This window comes from Sminthopsis crassicaudata, chromosome 5 (assembly GCF_048593235.1).
Source record: "Sminthopsis crassicaudata isolate SCR6 chromosome 5, ASM4859323v1, whole genome shotgun sequence".
NCBI lineage: Eukaryota > Metazoa > Chordata > Mammalia > Dasyuromorphia > Dasyuridae > Sminthopsis > Sminthopsis crassicaudata.
In genome coordinates this window covers 115,121,277-115,139,882 of record NC_133621.1, presented here as the reverse complement: position 1 = coordinate 115,139,882, position 18,606 = coordinate 115,121,277, and the positions used below count along the sequence as shown (strand labels likewise).

The 18,606-nt window shown below is 43.8% G+C and overlaps 2 protein-coding genes across 2 annotated transcripts in view; one reads left to right on the top strand and one right to left on the bottom strand.

The window, feature by feature from the left end:
• SND1 (staphylococcal nuclease and tudor domain containing 1) overlaps positions 1–18,606 on the top strand; it is a 462,540-nt gene that overhangs the window by 376,406 nt on the left and 67,528 nt on the right. The window lies entirely within an intron of this gene.
• LRRC4 (leucine rich repeat containing 4) lies at positions 9,128–11,496 on the bottom strand. Its single transcript, XM_074268025.1, has one exon. It carries the CDS (start codon positions 11,373–11,375, stop codon positions 9,417–9,419), a length of 1,959 nt encoding a protein of 652 aa, XP_074124126.1. The 5' UTR covers positions 11,376–11,496; the 3' UTR covers positions 9,128–9,416.

The window sequence follows — 18,606 nt, the reverse complement described above, 5'->3', positions numbered from 1 at the left end:
GTTGGGAGCAGGAATAGTTTTCTGTTCTGTCTGGATGAACTAGATTAAATCACTAATCTTGTCTGCTTTTCTATAATCTAAGATTAAGAAAGCAAATGCCCTTTTATCAGTAGGTCAACCTGTTAGTTAAACCTCACAGGTCATGAGCATAGGGGAAGGGATGCCCAGTTCCTACTCTTCAGACTATTAAGTAGGGTAGCTATGCACATTGTCACTCTTTCTCTCCTTTTCTTCCCTTTCCCCCTTTCTGAGTTCTAATAGGGTTTCTGAATCCTAAGAATTAGAGGCCTTGACCTCTTATTTTCTCCTCAGTACTCTATACTCATCTATGACATTTGCTTCCTTTGACATTGCCTCTATCAGAGGAGTGAGCACTCAGTGGACATGATAATCCTGGCTGTAGTGAATTTTTGCTCTGGGGTGAATTGGGATGAGAGACTAAGGAACAGGAGAGTCATCCAGAATGACCCAGCTAGCATCCATGTGCCTCAGGCAAGGAGACTTGGGGTAAGCCAATTCCTACTGCCTTTTATTTTATTTTGATACCCAGTAATTGTAGTTATTAGTTTCAAAGGAGATTTTTGAGAAAATTAAAAGCAGACATGGTTTCAGAATCTCATCTTCAGCAGCCCTCCCCAACAAGTTCCCTTTGGAGATGGATATACAGGATGGTGTCTTTCTTATCCTAAGTATTTAAGAAATGTTTTGTGAACTAAATTGAATTGACTGTTTCTAATCTCCATCTCTGCATCCCTTCTCTCCCAATTAGTAAGAATTCAGTTCTTACCTTCCCTTATTCACTAGTCCACTGAGGATATTGTTTCTTAGTCCTTTTTTTCTCTTACTCTTCTAAGACTCCCCCTCCTCAGCCTACTAAAAGTGAATAATTGAATGAATATCCTGTCATGTCATAGGTGGTGACGTCCATTGTCAAATCACACAGGCTGACACTAATAGGATAAAGCATTATCCGTCTTTTTTTTAAGTCCAGAAATTAAGTCTCCCTGCCACAGCAATAGATTACAACTTGTAAGACTGTGTCTGGGGGAACTGCAAGGGCAGGATGGTTCATATCTCAGGCTGGGGCTCTTTTTCTGGGTTTGTACTGGACCCATTGTGAAGGATGCTGTGAGCATCTCTTCATAATTTTCTCCACACACAGTGGCTGTACTGTACAGGGAACCACCACCTGGTTCCTGGCTGGAACTGCCTCTGTGAAGAGCTGCCTATAACTCATTCATTTCTTCTCCAGGGGGGAAATGGAGAGGGAGAAGCTGTTTGAATGATCTTAGAGAGATTGGGTGTACAGGGGGTGGAAGGAGGAAGATGAGGAGCTGAAGACAGAAAATACCCACAAGGGGACAGGAAAGTAAACGGTGTGTTTCCCTTGCCCAAGGAGGGATTAATATGTAAAATCCCTTTCCTTTAACTGCTGACTCACTGAACTGGTTAAATGACTTATCCTAGTGACTAACCCACTTCCATTTCAGAGATAGATAGGAAGACTCCATGTAACCTTCAGTTTTAAGAGTACTTTTAGATGAAAATAGTACTTGTAGCAATGATGGTGATGATACTTAAATATTTACAAGAAAAAAAATAGTCCTAGAGGGAGAAAATAGAACAGTGGAGTAAGAGGGGAAATGTCAGTGTAACATTCTTTTAAATGTGGAATACTCTAGGGATTTACTTGTGGGTCCTGGGTTTTATTAGTGTGATCCAGAGAATTAAGGTGGTAGATATGGGAGAAGAATCTAATTTGAGATTAATTGGATAAGTCAGATGAGATAATGTATGTAAAGTATCCAACTTCATAAATATAGATTCTTAATATTACTTTATTTATTTAATATTATTAATATTAGGTGTTTGGTGGTATTTGGTAGGGAGCTGTGGTGAAGCTTACTTAATATGGAAATGGGAAGATTATTCCTTTGGTACTTGGTTACAGCCCCAAGCTATCAACCTAAGTATACAGAAGGAGAAGAGTAACATGGCATAAAAGTATTGGACCTGGGAGTCAGGAAGACTTCGAAGCATCCCCACCTTTGGTGCCCTTCCTAACAGCGGGTTCTTAGACAATTCTCCTAAGACCATTTACCTTAGTGCTTGCTATTTGTGTTGGTTTAAGGAGTTCCTGCATCAGGGAAATTACAGGTCCCTGACATTGACTTAGAAGGCCCTAGGGAGACTAAGAAATAGACATGGTAGGCCTATCCTTTAATCCCATATATTTAAAAGGATATCTGTTAACAGAGGATCATTTCTTTGATGGCCGTCTCTCCTTCACTGCAGATTATAATCTGCTTGGTTGCTGTTTTTGCACTTATCCTTGGTGGTGATAGGCAGATGAGTACAGCCCAAGGTAGATACCTTGACACAGCTTTTTGGTAGCTAGGAAATTCAAAGTGTTTGGCCTGGAGACAGGAACCCCTGAGTTCAAATCTGCTCTCAGATACTTATTAGCTATGTGGCCCCGGGCAAGTCACATAACATCTCTATCTGCTTCAGTTTCCTCAGATATAAAATGGGAATACTAGTCCCTACTTCATAGGATTATTGCAAGGCTCAAATGAAATAATACTTGTGAAACCCCTTAGCACAATAACCAATACATAGTAGGTACTTAATAAAGATATGTTATCATTCCCTGCCCCCCCCCTTGAGATGTCTACACAGGCCTAAACTCTCTAATTACCAGAATCTACCTATAGTGGAGTCTCCATCATCATCATCATTAACATTACAATTATTTTGTGTAGATAGTGGCTTCCTTTTAAAAAACCTCTTTGAATATATTTACTATTATAGGTAAAAAATATAGACAACATCTTAGTAAGACTATTAAAACCATGGCAAGAACTTAGGTCTCTGATTGTTCTCTCTCCCCTACTATGTACAATCCCCTGACGTCTAGAGTAGATTTTAGAGTCCAATCTACCTTTAAGATGGAAAAATCAAAATATATTATTTCTTTACCAGTCCTTAGAAATTTGATTTTATTCTTTTTTTTTCCCCCTAACACTGCTTTGCTGCTTTTGTTTTCTAAAAGAATGGAGACCAATCTTTTCTTTCTCGTGTGTCCTGGCTTCATACCAGTTGTGTTCCCCTCATCGATAGGGCTGGCCAGCAACCTCCTAATAGAACAGAATAGTCTCCCAGGCTTTCCTTCTCAACTGCATTGCAGACCCTTAGCTTATGACTTCTGTGTTTGCCATAGAGCTCTACTTTTCTACTATCATTAAAATGCCCAATACCGTATAGTTTTATTTCCTCAGTAACCCATCCCACTGCCCCTTTCCTTCCCCTTCCCTAAGACTTTACCTATCAGAATTTAGTAAATGTCTTTAAATGCAATTTTTGTTTTGCTTTCTGTAATGAAACAAGAATAAGGAGAGGAAACTATATAAACAATAAGGGTTCTTTGGCTAAAAAAACCAAGCTCTATGAGAGCTAAATCAATTTGCTTCTTAGCCTGCTACTCAGGAAAAGTTAATTGGTCAGTAGTTATTCCATCAGAGCAGTCTCTGCCTACCACTAAGACAAGGGCTCATGAATCCCTATCAAGGATAAATGTGTTAGGATCTCAGGGGATTGTGGAAGAGGACAGAACCTGTGTCTACTCTCAAGCACAGTGCCTGAAGCTATCTTTGGTATAGGTCCCTTGGCTTTTGGCCAGTATTTCTCCTTCCTAGTGACTCCTATTTTCTTTCTTCTGGGCATAGATGGGGTAGCCTCAAGCAGTGACACCCAATCCTATGCATGTAGTCCCTTGTGTGTATATATAGTGACCTGTACTTCGCTGTTCTATTCCAGAAAACCCTTATTCTTTACTGTAGGGAAACCATTTATTCTTTTAATTTAAAGCCAGAATGAAAACATCCTTAATCTGCTGCCCAGACTATTTCCCCCCCTACTGGGGAAAGGGTGCTTTCTGAGTGGACAGGGACAAGGAGAAGCACTGTGAGCCAAAAACTTGCTTGCAATTTAGCTGAGGCAGGATTTAGAAATGGAGTGAACAGTGTCTGCATTAGCTGATGGCATGGAGTACTGAGTGCTGGCAGTGAAGATAAAATCAGACATATGTTTAGATAAAAATGTTCCTTTTCATTTCTCTCCCTCCCCCCAATTTTTAAGTTCCTGCTGCTATGTTGCAATAAATGTTGGATCCCTGCTTGTGGGCTTTGGCCCCCTCAAGTGGGAAGCCTGTACTCAGTGAGGCTTATTCAACCCTTGTAGTCCCTACCCACCATTCCCAAAGGAAGCCAAAGCTCACTAGAGCTCACCCTGGACTATAACCCTTCTCTCACGGCAAAAGAAGATAATGGCAGAACTCAAATGACAGGAACTCCAGTGGCTACTCTCTTCACACAGTACCCAGCACATTGTTGGCCTCAATACATTTTAAATAGCATGATAATGCTAATATCTCTAGGCCCTAAGGCCTGTCTGCCCTCCATAAATAATAAGCTTACAGTATTAGACTTGCTGAGGTGAAGGCCTCTGAGTAGCTTCTGTGGGTGTGACAGTCCCAACAGGGATCAAGAGATCTTCTCTATGAAGATTAAGAGGCTTCTCCATCAGAGAACTTTCTCAGTAAGGCAGACTAGATTGGTGATCGCTACAGAGCTTCTGGGGGGAAGATTAGGTGGAAGCTGACCAGAGCCATACTTCCTCAGTATTACCCAGCCTGGCTCTCCCCTCTCCATCACTCCTTGCCTTCTCTGGAATCTTGTCATCATGATTTGTTCTATCCCTAAGAAAGTCAGCAAACCTGCTTAGGAATGTTGTGTTACTCCATGCATTCCAGAAAAGAAATTTCCTTTCAAAAAGTGGCCCTTTGCCGTCGGGTCAGTACTTTTGCTCCTTCTGGTCAGAGTTCAAGTCGGGAAGAACAGAACAGAGAAAGGGTCCCATTGAAAGGGCATCATTTTAGACTGTAGAGTCATGTATCTTTTGTTTGGTGGTGTAAAGCTTTGTCCAAAGGACAGAGCTGAAGATTAGAAGGTCTCAGTACTGATATTCATCTCCCAGTTTGTAGCCATTAACAAGGCATAGATGGGACCTTTTCTGTCAGATGAGTGTTTGGACTTTTTTTTTTTTTCCCTGTGGTCTTTCCTATCTTTCACATTCTTAGTTCTAAGTCATAACTTCCCAGAACTGCCTCAGTTTCTTCCTCTTAAAATGAGGAGGTTTTACCAAATGTTCTCTAAGGTGCCCTACAGTACTAAAATCCTCTGTTCCAAATATGACAAGTCCCTTAGTGCTCTCTCTACAAGATACCAACCCAAAGCCCTATTCTTGCTTGTGCTTTATCCACCCACAGAATTTACAGCTGCCAAGGGACCTATGAATTCATTCTGTGGGTGCTATCTTTGGTGCTACCGATTTTATAACTTCAACAGTGAGTTTTAGGAATATCCTAAAAGTCTAGTAACTCAATATCCATTTCCTTGGCTGCTTTTACCTGATCCCTTCCCTGAGGGAGATATTTCAGAACCACCCAGTAAGTGCTTTCTGACAAATTTTAGATCTAGACATGTCTACTAGGCCACAAATTAGTGTTTTCTCTTACAATTAATAATTGAGAGCTATTGTACTTATAGTTGGTTGAGCTGGAAGATGGAATCCTATTGTCTCAGGACTCTCTGAAGGCCCCCTGCTGGTTATGGAAAAGCAGTTACTTGAATATATCTCTCAGGTAACAAATGCCACAATTCATTTGAGCATGCAATTAATGGTCCCCATTGTTCTGATGGGGTTTCCTCTCTTCTCTGTCTTGAAAGTCTGCCAAGAGATTTCCACTTGTTTCTGAGCAGGAAGTTTCTGGGAAGAGCTAGCATGACTTTAGGTACTCTGTTCTTAAAACAATCTATGCTTGAGAAGACAGGGAAGGAGAAAAGAAGCTTTCATTAAAGGACTAAGGCCAGCAAGGCCTTTAGCCGCTTTCCATATCACTTCCCAGTTGCCTTTTTGGACTGCCTTGATCATAGCCATCATCCCCAGTACATTTAAGTGTTAATATGTGAATACCAGGAATATAAATCTGTTGCCAAAGTAAAGTAGTGTTTCCTTCTGGGAATCGTCCCTAGCATAATTTCAAATTACCTTCTCTTTCTATACCATAGTACCTGCACCAAGTTCTTACTACTCTGTTGGACTGGGAAATTAACTTCCTAACTCTCCCACACTTCTACCATTTCTGCTACTTTCCTCCCTAATCTCCACTAAAGAGAAAAAGCTCCAGCACATTTGAGAAGCCACTCTGAAGTGCTTGATTTGTCTCTCTGGGAATTATCAAGGGGCTGAGGCACTGTCTTTCCTACCACATTACCAGGTGACTCCTTTCTCTTTCTACATTGTAAACTTTTTCTGTGTTCTATGTGTATGTAGGAAGAGAAATGGAAATATGATAGAAGCAAAATGTATTTGGAGACTAATGATGTTAAAGAGGCAGCCTGTCATCCTAGAAGAGTATAGTCCTGTGTAAGACATAATTCTCAAATGGACTATCATGACTATTCATATAGGATTGGGATATAGAATTTATTCTCAATATCCCCTGATATCTTGACTTTTATCTTGGTCCATGTTATTATTTGACTAATTTTATGAAGCATTCCCTTGTTAATTTGATTGGAATCCTGATAAATATGTAGATTAATGAAGATAATCTTGTTATTGTTATATTGGCATGGCCCACACATGAAGATTAAACCATCTTTCCATTTAGTTATACTTTTATGTATTTCTGCTCTGTTTTATAGTTGCATTTATTTAAGTCCTATAGCTTGCATAGGCTAATTCTTAGATATTTTATGCATTTTGTAGTCCTCTTAAATGGAATTTTTCAGCCTATATTTTCCTGGCTTTATGTTAGATCGCAGCTTCTGGATATTACTGTTTTATCCATTCTCTTATTGCTGCAAAATACTGCCTTCCTGTTTCTTTTCTTTCCTCTTCAGTGCCATAGTGATCACTCCCACTCAGTTCTCTTCCTTACATCAGTAGAAGCACTAGCACTTGAGAAACACAGGGTCCCCATTTCAAATCCATTCACTCTGGACATCATTAGCTCGATACTTTGAACCCATTAAGCACCTAATGTTTGGTTTCGTTTGAATGGAATTGTTTTAAATAGATACCCACCACCAAAATAGGCTCAGCCACTTAGCACCCTTAGAACAGAAAAGTCTTGCTGTCCATCAGAAAACTGAGCCAATATAGGTTGCTGCCAAACTCCTAAATCTAGATCCCACAGGGTCCTTGAGCAGAATGGGTTTGGCCTGCCCAAAGCATCTGCTGAGGTGGCATTTAATTTTGGCCAGAGTAAGTGAGCTGAGGAGCTGAAGTTGGCCCATGGCCCTTCCTTTCTTAGGGCACATTGAATTGAGTATATCCCAACAGGTCCGAGGGAGCAACACACTTAGCTCAAGGAGGATGTAGGTGCATTTATTTATGCCAAGGAAAGGATGACAGTTTTTAAAATGTTCAATAAAATTTTTTATGAACATTTCCTTCTCTCCTCTCCATCTCTCCTTTCCTCTTTTTTGTTTGTTTATTTGTTGTCTTTTTTAAATAGCTTTTGTGTGGTACTTCTGATCCACTCAGTGAACCTATGGATTTCAAGGTCTGCCATTCAATTTAACCCTTTGGGGACAATGAATTAAAAAATGAACAATATTTATTAAAATACAAAAATACACTTTTCTCACGTTACAGTCAGTATGCTTTTGTTGACGTTTCCCAGCCCACCCAACCCCTCCCTCTTTAAAATCTGAACCCTTTTTTTTTTAAAGCTAAAATAATAAATGAAAGTAATTACATCATTAAATGGACCAGAAGCAATAGAGACCCCAGCTTTCTCCACCCTCCTCCCCCATCCCCAAATTCCATCCTTTTCACTCTTCCACCAGAGGTGGGCCTGGGGGAGGGAAGCCTTCCCCCTTTTGAGCTGTTTTTAATAGGGCTTACTTTGAAACCCATCTAGGGGAGGGGGGAAGGAAGTTGTTTGTGTGTCCTTGACTTTCTATATGGATTTTTAAATATATGTTCAACATTTTCTTAACAGTAGATTTTTCCATTATTTTTATCAACCACAATGGTGAGAAAAGGCTGCATTCCCATAAACAAACTATAACCTATCATGGCCTTTTTCTCTTTCCTCAAGTTGTGTGCCCTTCCCTACTCCCCACCACTAGTTGATAGCAGCCAATAATCCCTAATGAATCAGCACTTATGTTAGCCACATAATCACAACCATGAGAAAAGCTTCCACTCTCCCAAACCCTCCATCCTTTCCCCACTCTTAATCTTAAAACTTAAAAAGAAATCATAAAATCTCAGAATTGTCTACAATCATTTGTCAGATATCCAGAACAACAGGTGGGCGGGATGATGCTAATTTATGGCCTCTTGTGAATACATTCACCTTGCTTCCAACCCTCCCCCCAACCCTTACTTCCCCATCCCTGACCCTGGAACCCCCCCCCCCGCAGGTCCCCTCCTCATGGGAAACCCTGAATACACACACAATTCCTACACACAGTGGGTTAAACTGAACTGCAGGAATCTGGTGCAATGTTAAAGCATTTGACTGAGAGCTACGCCAGTTCCTCTCCTCCTCTGCTCTTTCCTGAAGCATTCCATTAGATGAGCTGCATGTAAGTCCGTGTGCGCAGACAGAGGAGCCGTGTGCACATGGACAAGCTCAGACCTTTCAAAGGTTCGCTTCAATTTTGGTGGTTTTCTTATTTAAAAATACATTTATAGTTCTATTTCTCCCATGGTCTCTGAAGAAAAAAATTATTGCATCTTAACATTTTGGCACAGTACAAATTCTTGGTGCTTTTTCATGGTGGTTTTTTTTTTTTTTTTTTTTTTTTTTTTGTTGTTGTTGTTGTTGTTGTTTTTTGTTTTTTCTTTTTAATATAAACCTGCAAAGACAGCTCTCGGGAATTAAGAAAGATGTCTGTAGAAATGGATATTTACTGCATCCTATGAAGCATCTTCTAAAAATGACAGGATTAGTCCATCCTTACCCTACCTCTTTAGAGATTTTGTTTTTTGTTTTTAAACAGATTCAACCTTATTCCAGAAAGCCCTCTAGCAGGATAACAAGTTTGTTGTTTTGTTTTGTTTTTTTTTTTCTGTATTCTACCCCCCACACACACACACATTCCCAAAATTCCTTTTCCCCGTTCCCCTTTAAATAGAACTTACAAGTTAAAAAATAGTTTTTGTTTTGATTTTGTTTCTGTTTTTAAATTTTAATATAATCTTTCTCTTATCAGCCCATAGATTTAATATATAAGCATATACAAGAAAAAAAAGTCTTTCCCCACTCTGTACAAAAGTTGCTGTCTTTTTTTTGTGCATTCTATTGCATTTTATAATTTTTGGGGGGGTAGGGAAAGTCATATTTGAGTTTCCTGTACCTTGTCCTTGGTGTGAGTCTGAATTATATAAGGTTCAGAGATAGTGGTGACTGTGGGGTGCAGAGAGTTCCCCAGGCTGTTTTCTGTCCAGTGGGCCCCATGTGCTGGTTTGTAGGTGTTGTAGTTAATATGGTCATGAATTGTGGGCAGCACTACTGCCCCCTCACCTGATACACTGGATGAAGCCGCCGCTGCTGTGGTTGCTGGGATGTCTTCATCTACTTGGATAATCTCAACTGTCCGGGCGGCTGATACCGTACTGCGCTGCTGGTGCCTCTTACGAAGTTTATAGAAGACAATCAACATGGCAGCAGCCAGCAGAGTAACTGCCACAAAACAGCCAATGATGATCTTGGTGGTCTTCATGACCTCATCCAGGCTGGTCTGCATCTTGTCGTTGGTGTCTGCCGTAGTCACTGCCACTTTGGGCACACGGGTCGTCTGGATGAGCACTGTGGTGGAGGTGGTGTAAGCTGGCTGGTAGCCAGTGGAGGTGGTGGGCACAGGCTTGTACTTGCGGGTGGTATCCTCAGGGGAGATCTCTGTGGTCTCCACTGTGACTGTGGTAAAGAAGCTGTAGTTGGAGGTGTTGAGCTCGGCCGTGCTCACGTTGAGGTAGGCCGAGGCGTTTGAGTTGCCTGCCACATTGGTCACCATGCAAGTGTACACCCCTGTGTCTGTGAGCAGCACGTGAGAGAAGTTCAGAGTACCATCATTTAGGACAGAAATCCGCGGATGGTGGGAGGCGTGGCTGAGCACTGTCCCATTGGGCAGCAGCCACCGCACAGAGGACATGGGGGGAGTCCGACACTTGAGTTCTGCCATCCGCCCCTCGGAAATGTTGAGGTCCCGGGGCGCATCCATGATGAAGGGAGCAGAACACTGGAAGGAAGCCTGGTCGACCTCCACGAGGTAGCGGCCGCGCATGTGCAGGGGGGCATGGCAGCGGCCACAGCAGGTGGAATTGGTAGGGATGTACTCTCGCAACCACCAAGCTAGCCACAGAATGTCACAATCGCAGTTCCAAGGGTTGTGGTGTAAGTGCAGCTCCACCAGGTACCTCAGCGGAGTGAACAGGTCATGGGGCAAGGAGGAGAGGTTGTTGTGGGCCAAGTTGAGTTCTACTAGGGAGGCCAGCCCGTCAAACGCGTTACGTTCAATCAGGCTGACCTGTGAGTTCATGACCCACAACTTCTTAAGGGAGCTCAGGCCCCGGAAGGAGCCGGGCCTGATCTCAGGGAAATGGTTCCCAGACATCTCAAGCTCCTCCAGTCCCACTAAGGGTGTGAGATTAGGCATGTCCTTGATGTTGCACATGCCCAAGTTCAAGTACTTGAGGTTGAACAGTCCCTCAAAAGCCCCCTCAGAGATATATTCCAGCTTCTTAAGTTCCCCCAAATCCAGGCGCATGAGGGAGGGCACCCGGTTAAAGGCATAAGAGGGGATACTCTCAATGGGGTTATTTCGAAGCCAGAGCTCCCGAAGCTTAGACAAATACTCAAAGGCCCCACTAGGGATGACAGTCAGCCAATTATCAAAGAGCTCCAGGGTGTTGAGGCTGGCCAGGCCATTAAAAGCCCCCACCTCAATTTGCCGGATGGAGTTCCTGCCTAACTGCAGGACCTCCAGGTGATGAAGGTGCCGGAAGGTGTCAGCCTGGATCATCTGGATGTTATTTTCCATGAGGTTGAGGTACCGGGTGTTAGAAGGAATGCCCTGGGGGACCTCAGACAGGCCACGCCGCGTGCACACCACCTTACTGAACTGGTTACTGCACGAACAGACGGAGGGGCAGTTCTGGGGCCCGGCGGAGGCGGCGGCAGCGGCGGCGGCGGCAATGGCTACACACAGAATCCACACTTGCGCTGTGAGGTAGACGATGGGGAGCAGGATGGCATTCCAGGTGTGGTACACAGTTACCTGCCACAAGAGCTTCATGATGTGGCACGTTCATAATTCACCATCGCCTGGGATTTTGGCTCGGAAAGGAAAACCGGCCCTACCCCGGCTTAAGTGAGCTAGGAGCTCCTCTTTCCATCTGGAGAAGGAGGTGGGGAGGGAGCAGTCAGAGAGACACAGCAGATCTGACCAGGAAAAAGGCCAGACTAAAATGTGGTCCCCCATCCACCATCTCCTCTTCCCCTACACCCACGTTTCAGAAAGCGAGTTCTCTTCCCCCACCCGCAAAACTAGCTCTCCGGCCCCCTGCCAAAGCGATCCCCAACCAGTTCACCGGCACCTACCTCAGGAGGAATTGGCGTGGAGTCCTTAGGCTTTCACCACAGGAGCTGGGTACATTGTTCCCATTCTCACTCCTTAGTTTTAATTAACAAAGGGAAGGGGGAAAGGAGTAGGGATGGGGTTGGGGGGTAGAGGGGGAAAAAGGGGTGGGGGAGACAAAATGGCTTCTAGTAAATCCAGAGCAGGAGCGGGCGAAGCAGCAGAATTGAGTAGAACCAGAAAAAGATGAGGCCCTCTGGGCTATGCAGGTGCATCCCCCCCCTGCGCCCCAGAGAGCAGCGCCACCAGCACTTCCCAGCTTTGTCCTTGGACCCTGGCGCCAGCTCTCATAAGCAGCCAGTGAAGAAGCTTCATTGCCAAAGTGTTCCTCTGCCCCCCCCCCAACTGTGCCCCCTTCTGTTGCCACCCAAAGAAAATAGAAAGAGGGAAAAAACCCAAAGCTTCCTAGGAGACACTCCTTCCTGCCGATACTCCCACTTCCCTTTGTGAACCTCCTCTTCGGGGAGCCGCACGCTTCTCACCCACGGAGTACCCCTCTCGGGCCAACGGCAGCTGATTGCAGTTGTTAGCTCATGGAGTGCTCTTAGGGTTGGGGAAGAAGGGGAGGGGGAGGCAATGTATGTGGTTTCTTTCTGCTTCTCCCTCCCCAGATACACACCCCCTTTTTATTCTCTCTCTTAAGAGGAGGAAAAGAGGCAGGGAGGAACTAGCTTAGCCTTCTAGCCGGTAGATGCATTAGTATCAGCCTTCCTCTCCAGCCGCGAGCAGTAATCCGGCCAGCCCTCTGAGGAGGGCCGGCAGTGTGGAGGGGTTGCTGGGGCCAAACCCAGGCCCCCCAAGAGGGGAACGGAGAGCTAAAGGTAGTAGGAGGCTTTCCACAAGCCCCTCCGGTGAGCCCTCGGTGCCAAAATGGGTCCAGCAGTGGCAGCAGCAGCAGGAGCAGTAGCAACTCCCAGGTATCAGCCAGCTTTCTCCTCCTCCCGGGGTCCCCAGATCGGAGCTGGCTCTCCCCTTGTGTTGAGGTAGCGAGTTGTGGGGTTTGCCTTTTGTTGCCTTCAGTGCCTTTGTTGTCCACTGACTGCAGCAGCGATAGAAGCAGCAGCACCAGAGGCGGCGGCGGCGGCGGCGGCGGTGGTCGAGAATGTGTCAGGAGCGCCCATCCCGGGGAGCATCTTCCCCTCTTCCTAGGAGCGGTGGTAGCGGGCCCCCTGCACTCTCCTCCCACCGTCTCCTCTCGCTGGGCTGGAGGTGTTGCAGGCAGCAGCCACGCAGACTGCTCTCTCATCCTTTTGTCCTTCAGTCAGAACGTGAATGTACTGCTGACGCATACTGTTCTGGGGAGAAGATTAGCGTGATGCAGTGCTCTTATGTATTAACACAGCCACCCCCTCCTCTGCTTTCCCTCGAGGGGTTAATGCCGAAGGCTTCCAGTGAAGCTGAGGCGATTTGCTCAGGCAAGCAAGCTTCTCCCTTCTTTCCTTCCTTCCTTCCTCTGTTCCTTCCTTCCTTCCTTCTTTGCTTTCTCCCTCTGTTCCTTTCTCTGTTCCTTCCTTCTTTCCCCCCTCCCCCCCAAAGCTGCTTCTTCCTCCCTGCCCCCCCCCTTCAGATTGAAGAGAGAAGGGCCGGGGTATGAGCAAGAGAGGAGGAGTGAGAGTCAAGTGCCGGGCTGGGAATCGAAGGCGTTGGCAGCTATTTTGGTCCCGTTGGAGGGAGATGCTGGGTAGCAGTTGATAGGCTAGATTGGATAGGGCTGCAGCAAGAGAGTCTCTGAAGCCAGCTCCTCGTCTGTCTCTCTCTCTCTCTCTCTCTCTCTCTCTCTCTCTCTCTCTCTCTCTCTCTCTCTCCCCCCCCCCCCTCCCCTCACACAGTTGCTGCTCCTTCCTTCTTTCTTCTGGGGGTGGTAGGATGGAGAGTGGGAGAATCGGAAGGGAGACAGAAAGAAGGCTCCAACTGCCCAAGACTGGCTGCTGCAATTGGCCGGCCTCCTGCCCACGCCACATCGTCCTCACTCCCACCCCCAAATGCTGACTGAGCTCCTCTTTGGTGGCAGGGGTAACATTCTCAGTTAGGAGCTGTGTGGTGGGTCCTGGGGCGGAGGGAAGAGGAAGGGGAGGGGGAGTGAGGGCGAAGGAATTACAGGGGCTTAGAGCCAGAAGAGAGAGACTAGTGTCATTGAGTAGCATGATACCCATAGAATCGTAATTAGTGCTTTTTCATTTCTCCTTCTACTCCCTCACAAATTTCCTCTTCTCTTTCTATAGACTTTAACCAGCATAGGGTTCTCTTAATGAAGGTTTGGTGGGAGGAAGACAGGGGGAAGAACCAAATGCAAAGGAGTGAGGAGGAATGACAGCCTGGGACAGCACAAGCAGCCAGGGCAGCACAAATGGTTTGAAGTGATCCCAGAATCCACGGTACGACTGGTTCATTCATACTGCTGCCACCGCCTCCTTTCACTCTTAGCAACCATGTGCCACCCCCTTTCCCCTCCCTTTCACCCAGGGAGTGGGGCTGCTTGGGTCTCCTATTTCTAGCAGCTTACCCAGTCCCTTCTCCTGTTTTTTTCTTTACCTTTGACTCTCATTGAGTTCTTAGTAAAACAAAGCATCTAATAGAATCTAGAAAAGAGCTTCCCTTTCCTTAACCAGTTTCTTGCTAGGGAGCAATTGGAGTGTTTGCCAGATATGGGAAACATTTGGGTGGAAAAAGAGGAATAAATCAAATTCACTCCTATGGATCTAGTAGATTTCCTCCTTCTCCATCCTGTGGAGCGACTTCTGAGTCTGACTACGTAAGTCTCTGCAAAGCTAATCTGTCTGTTCTTCTTTTAGGGGCACTTATTAGCTTCTCTTAAGAGTACCTCAAGACCACTATAGAGCATGTGAAGGCTTTGTGATCCTACACAAGCTGGAATTTAGGAACTGGAATCCAGAACCCTCTAAGTTCCCAGCTTCTTTGATTTTGCCACAGTTTTGTGATAGGTGATCCTGGGAACATACCTGTGCCTTAGTCTCCTTGATTGCCTAATCCAGCACTATATCTCCAATATTTATTCATGAGTTACGGTTTAGGAGTGAGGTGGGAGCCTTTCTCTTAAAGTAAGGTAGTGGTCCATATTGAAGGTGAACGGTGAGCATTTTCCTGCTATGAATTTGAAGTCAACTAGGCCATGACTTTGGTTGTCTCTAGGGATCCAGTCAGAATGAGGATGCTCTGTGTTTTACCCCAAATTAGTAGGTGTCCTACTGACTTTTCTCTCTATGAATAAAGGAAACAAGGAGAGGAGGCTGCATAAAGCTTAATTGAAAAGGAATCAGTGAAGGGGGTGCATTGTATGGAAGTGAAGTCAGAGGCCATCTGGGAAGAGATCCTTTACTGAGCCCATTGCCTATTGAGCAGTTCTGACCACGAAATGAGAATGAAGCATGAGGGGGGAGGAAAGGGAATGAATCTGACACAGTAACCAGGTTTCGGGATCAGCTGGCTGTGCTTCTCTGTCCCAGCATTTTTCTTCCCACACATGTCAGTAAAGGCAAGGCCCTTCTCAGCATATCTGCAACTGTAAACAGGACACAGGAACCTTTGGGTCCTGTGGCAGCTTAGAGAGATGGCTGTGGGTGAGGAACAATCTCTGCAAGCTCATAGAGGCCAACCTGATGTAGCACAAGATGAGACTAGGGCTTTTCTGTGGGTCAGGCTCCCCAGGATGGGGCCTATAATGGGCGTACATCAGTATTGTCACCTTTCCGCAGGCGAGAGGGGGACTCTGACTGTGCTGCTTTCCTACCCGCGTAGGCGAGCCCAGGCTCCATCTGCTCTGTTCTAATCCCAGCAAATGCAAGTTTCTGCCTCCGCACCATGAGGGGAAATAAGAGTAGTTGGATTGACTTGGGTCAAAATAATGCCTAATAATGATATTGTCACTAACTAAGCAAACACATGTTGATGGTATAGAAAAGTCTTTTCTCCTGGGGTGGAGGAGGAGAGGAATGGAGAAAGGCGTTCTCCCCTGCCGCGCTGCCAGAAGGGGCTGTGCCTGCACCATGGTCATTTGAACTGAAAGCATTGAAGCAATATGTGGCTATAGAGCTGGCCGGCTTCTTACCTCCAAGCCTTGCTTAATCACCGAGGGATGCTACACACCTAGTACAGCCTTATTCATCCTAACAAGGGCCTATGCTTTTACACTAATTGTCACCCATGTCTAGAATTCATCTCCTCCTCACTTCTGGTTCATATTACTTCTTCCAAAACTCAGCTCAAGTGCTGCCTCCTACAGGAAGCCTCTCTTGATCCACCATTTCCAATCAGGTTACGTGTATCCAGCTATACACACATTCTATTCGTTCATTCTTCCCTCTTCCCCACCCCCACCATGAAAACTTCTTAAGAGAAGATTGTTTCATTTTTGTCTTTATTTCTCCACCATTTAGCACAGTGTCTGACAGTAGGTATTAATAAATGCTTATTAAATCGAATGTCTCCTGAAACCCCTTTTGTTATTACGGTACCATGCTTTACTGAAATAACTTTTCCCATATTTGTGGTGATGAGAAAGCAGCAGAAAAGAGAATTAAAAATTCAGTTTTAAAGAGCATTGTAAAATTAACAAAGTGCTTTCTTAGCAACAAGCCTGTGAATTAAGTTTTAACCCCTTTTCACATATGAAGATACTAAGGCACAGAGAGGTTATGGTCTCAATAAGCAAGAATGAAGGAGTAGATAGATGGTAAAGATAGAATTTGATTAATTGATCCATTGTCATGATTGGATCTATATCCCAAAGAGGTCATTTTGTACTAGCAAGGAATTGGAAATTGAGTAAATACCCATCAATCAGGGATAGCTGAATAAGTTATGGTTTATGAATGTAATGGAATATTATTGTACTTCTAGAAGTGATGAACAGGCTGAATTCAGAAAAGCCTGGAAAGTCTTACATTAACTGATGCTGAGTAAAGTAAGCAGAACCAGGAGAACGTTGTACACAGTAACAGCAAAATTGTGTGATGATCAACTATGATAATTCAGCTCTTCTCAGCAAAATATTGGTCCAAAACAATTTCAGTAGACTTGGGATGAAAAATGCCATCCACATCCAGAGTAAGAACTGTGGAGACTGATTGTGGATGGAAGCATACTGTTTTTATCTTTTTTTAAAAAGTTGTTTGCTTTTTCTTTCTTGTGGTTTTTCTTTTTTTTTTTCTGCTTTTTTTTTATACAACATGACTAAGGAAATATGTTTAATATGGTTGTACATGTATAAGCTATATCAGATTGCTTGCTGTCTTGGGGAGGGGAGCAATAGAGGAGAGAGAGAAAAGGAAATTTGGGACTCAAAGTCTTATAAATGTGAATGTTGAGGAGCAGCTAGGTGACGTAGTAGATCGAGCACCAACCCTGAAGTCAGAAGGACCTGAGTTCAAATTTGGTCTCAGATACTTAATAGTCCTGTGTGACTCTGGGCAAGTCACTTAACCCCAGTTGCCTCAACAACAACAACAAAAAGAATGCTCAAAGCTATCTTTATGTGTAATTAGAAAAATAAAAAAATATTGAATTACAAAAAAAGAAATATAGGCAAGGAAGGAAAGATAACAAAGAAATGGTCCAGTTTTCAAGGAAGCAGAAACAGTCACTGTCTTTCTCTTCCTTTCCCTTTCCTTTGTCCGTGGAAGGACTACTGCTTAAACTGACCAATTAAATAACAGGTTAAATAAACAATTCTCTTAAGGACAGTTGATTTCTTACCTAGGGCCAAAAAGTGCAGGTGACCATTCCAGTCCTCCAAGCCCAGTAATAACCATTTAAACTTCTTAATGCACAATGCCCTGTCTTCTCTGAAATTGATCCTCTCCTTCCTTGTGCATAAAATCAGCTTCCACTGGGTAAGGGAATTAATCTTTTCCTTGCCAGTGTCATCCAAAATAATTTATGAAATCTCATCAAAACACAGCAAGTTCATAGGATCAGAGATTTAAACCTTTAAAAAACAAAAACAAGACTTTAGAGGCAATTTAATTCAGTCCCCACATTTTACAGATAAAGAAACTGGGGCCCAAAGAAGCTAAGTGACTTGATGCTTATTAAGGATAGCAGGGAGCTAATAAAAGACTTTGGAATCTAAATCCAGTTGGGCTTAAGTCAAATCCAGCATTCTTTTTTCAACCCTTATTTCCTCGACCTTTCTCCAGAATTTGACATGCTTTTTGGATATTCTCTCTTTGGGTTTTATGACTTGTCTGACTTCCCCCTTCTGCTTCATCTAATTGCTATCCTCATTTGGTAATTCACTTAAGAATGAACCAACTTTCTCATTTTTATTCCTTGTCTCATCATGTTGCCTTGGTGATCTCACACATCTCAGTGTTATACATATAACTATAAACTCTTATATCTAACACATTATAAATCTTTATATCCAACTCCTTATAAATCCTTATGTCTAACTCTAGCTTATAATAGCTCCAGCTGAAACCTGGACATCTTTACTTATTTTTTTCTGGCACATCAAATTTAATAGGTACCAAAAAACTAAACTGAATTCATCATCTTCTTCTACTTCCAACTTCTAAATCTAATGATGATACCTCCATTGTTTCTTTCAAAATGGCAGCATCAGTTTAATGATTCTTTCTCACAGTCTAACTTTTAGCAGAATCTCTTGAGCAAGAGTTTATGGTAACTCTTTTGTAAGATATAACTTATTAGAGGTAGAGGGGACCTTCAAGCTCTTCTCTCTAGTGCATAACTCTTTTAATCTTCCCGGTCTCTTAAGCTTAGAGCTTCAGCCTTATTTCACCTCCCAATCTAGTCAGTTACTTATTCTTTTTATTTTCTTATTCACAATAGCATTTTTATCTTAATTACTAATTACTAGTTACTCTATCTAAAGCACTTTGCAAACTGAATTTCCATTTAAATGGCT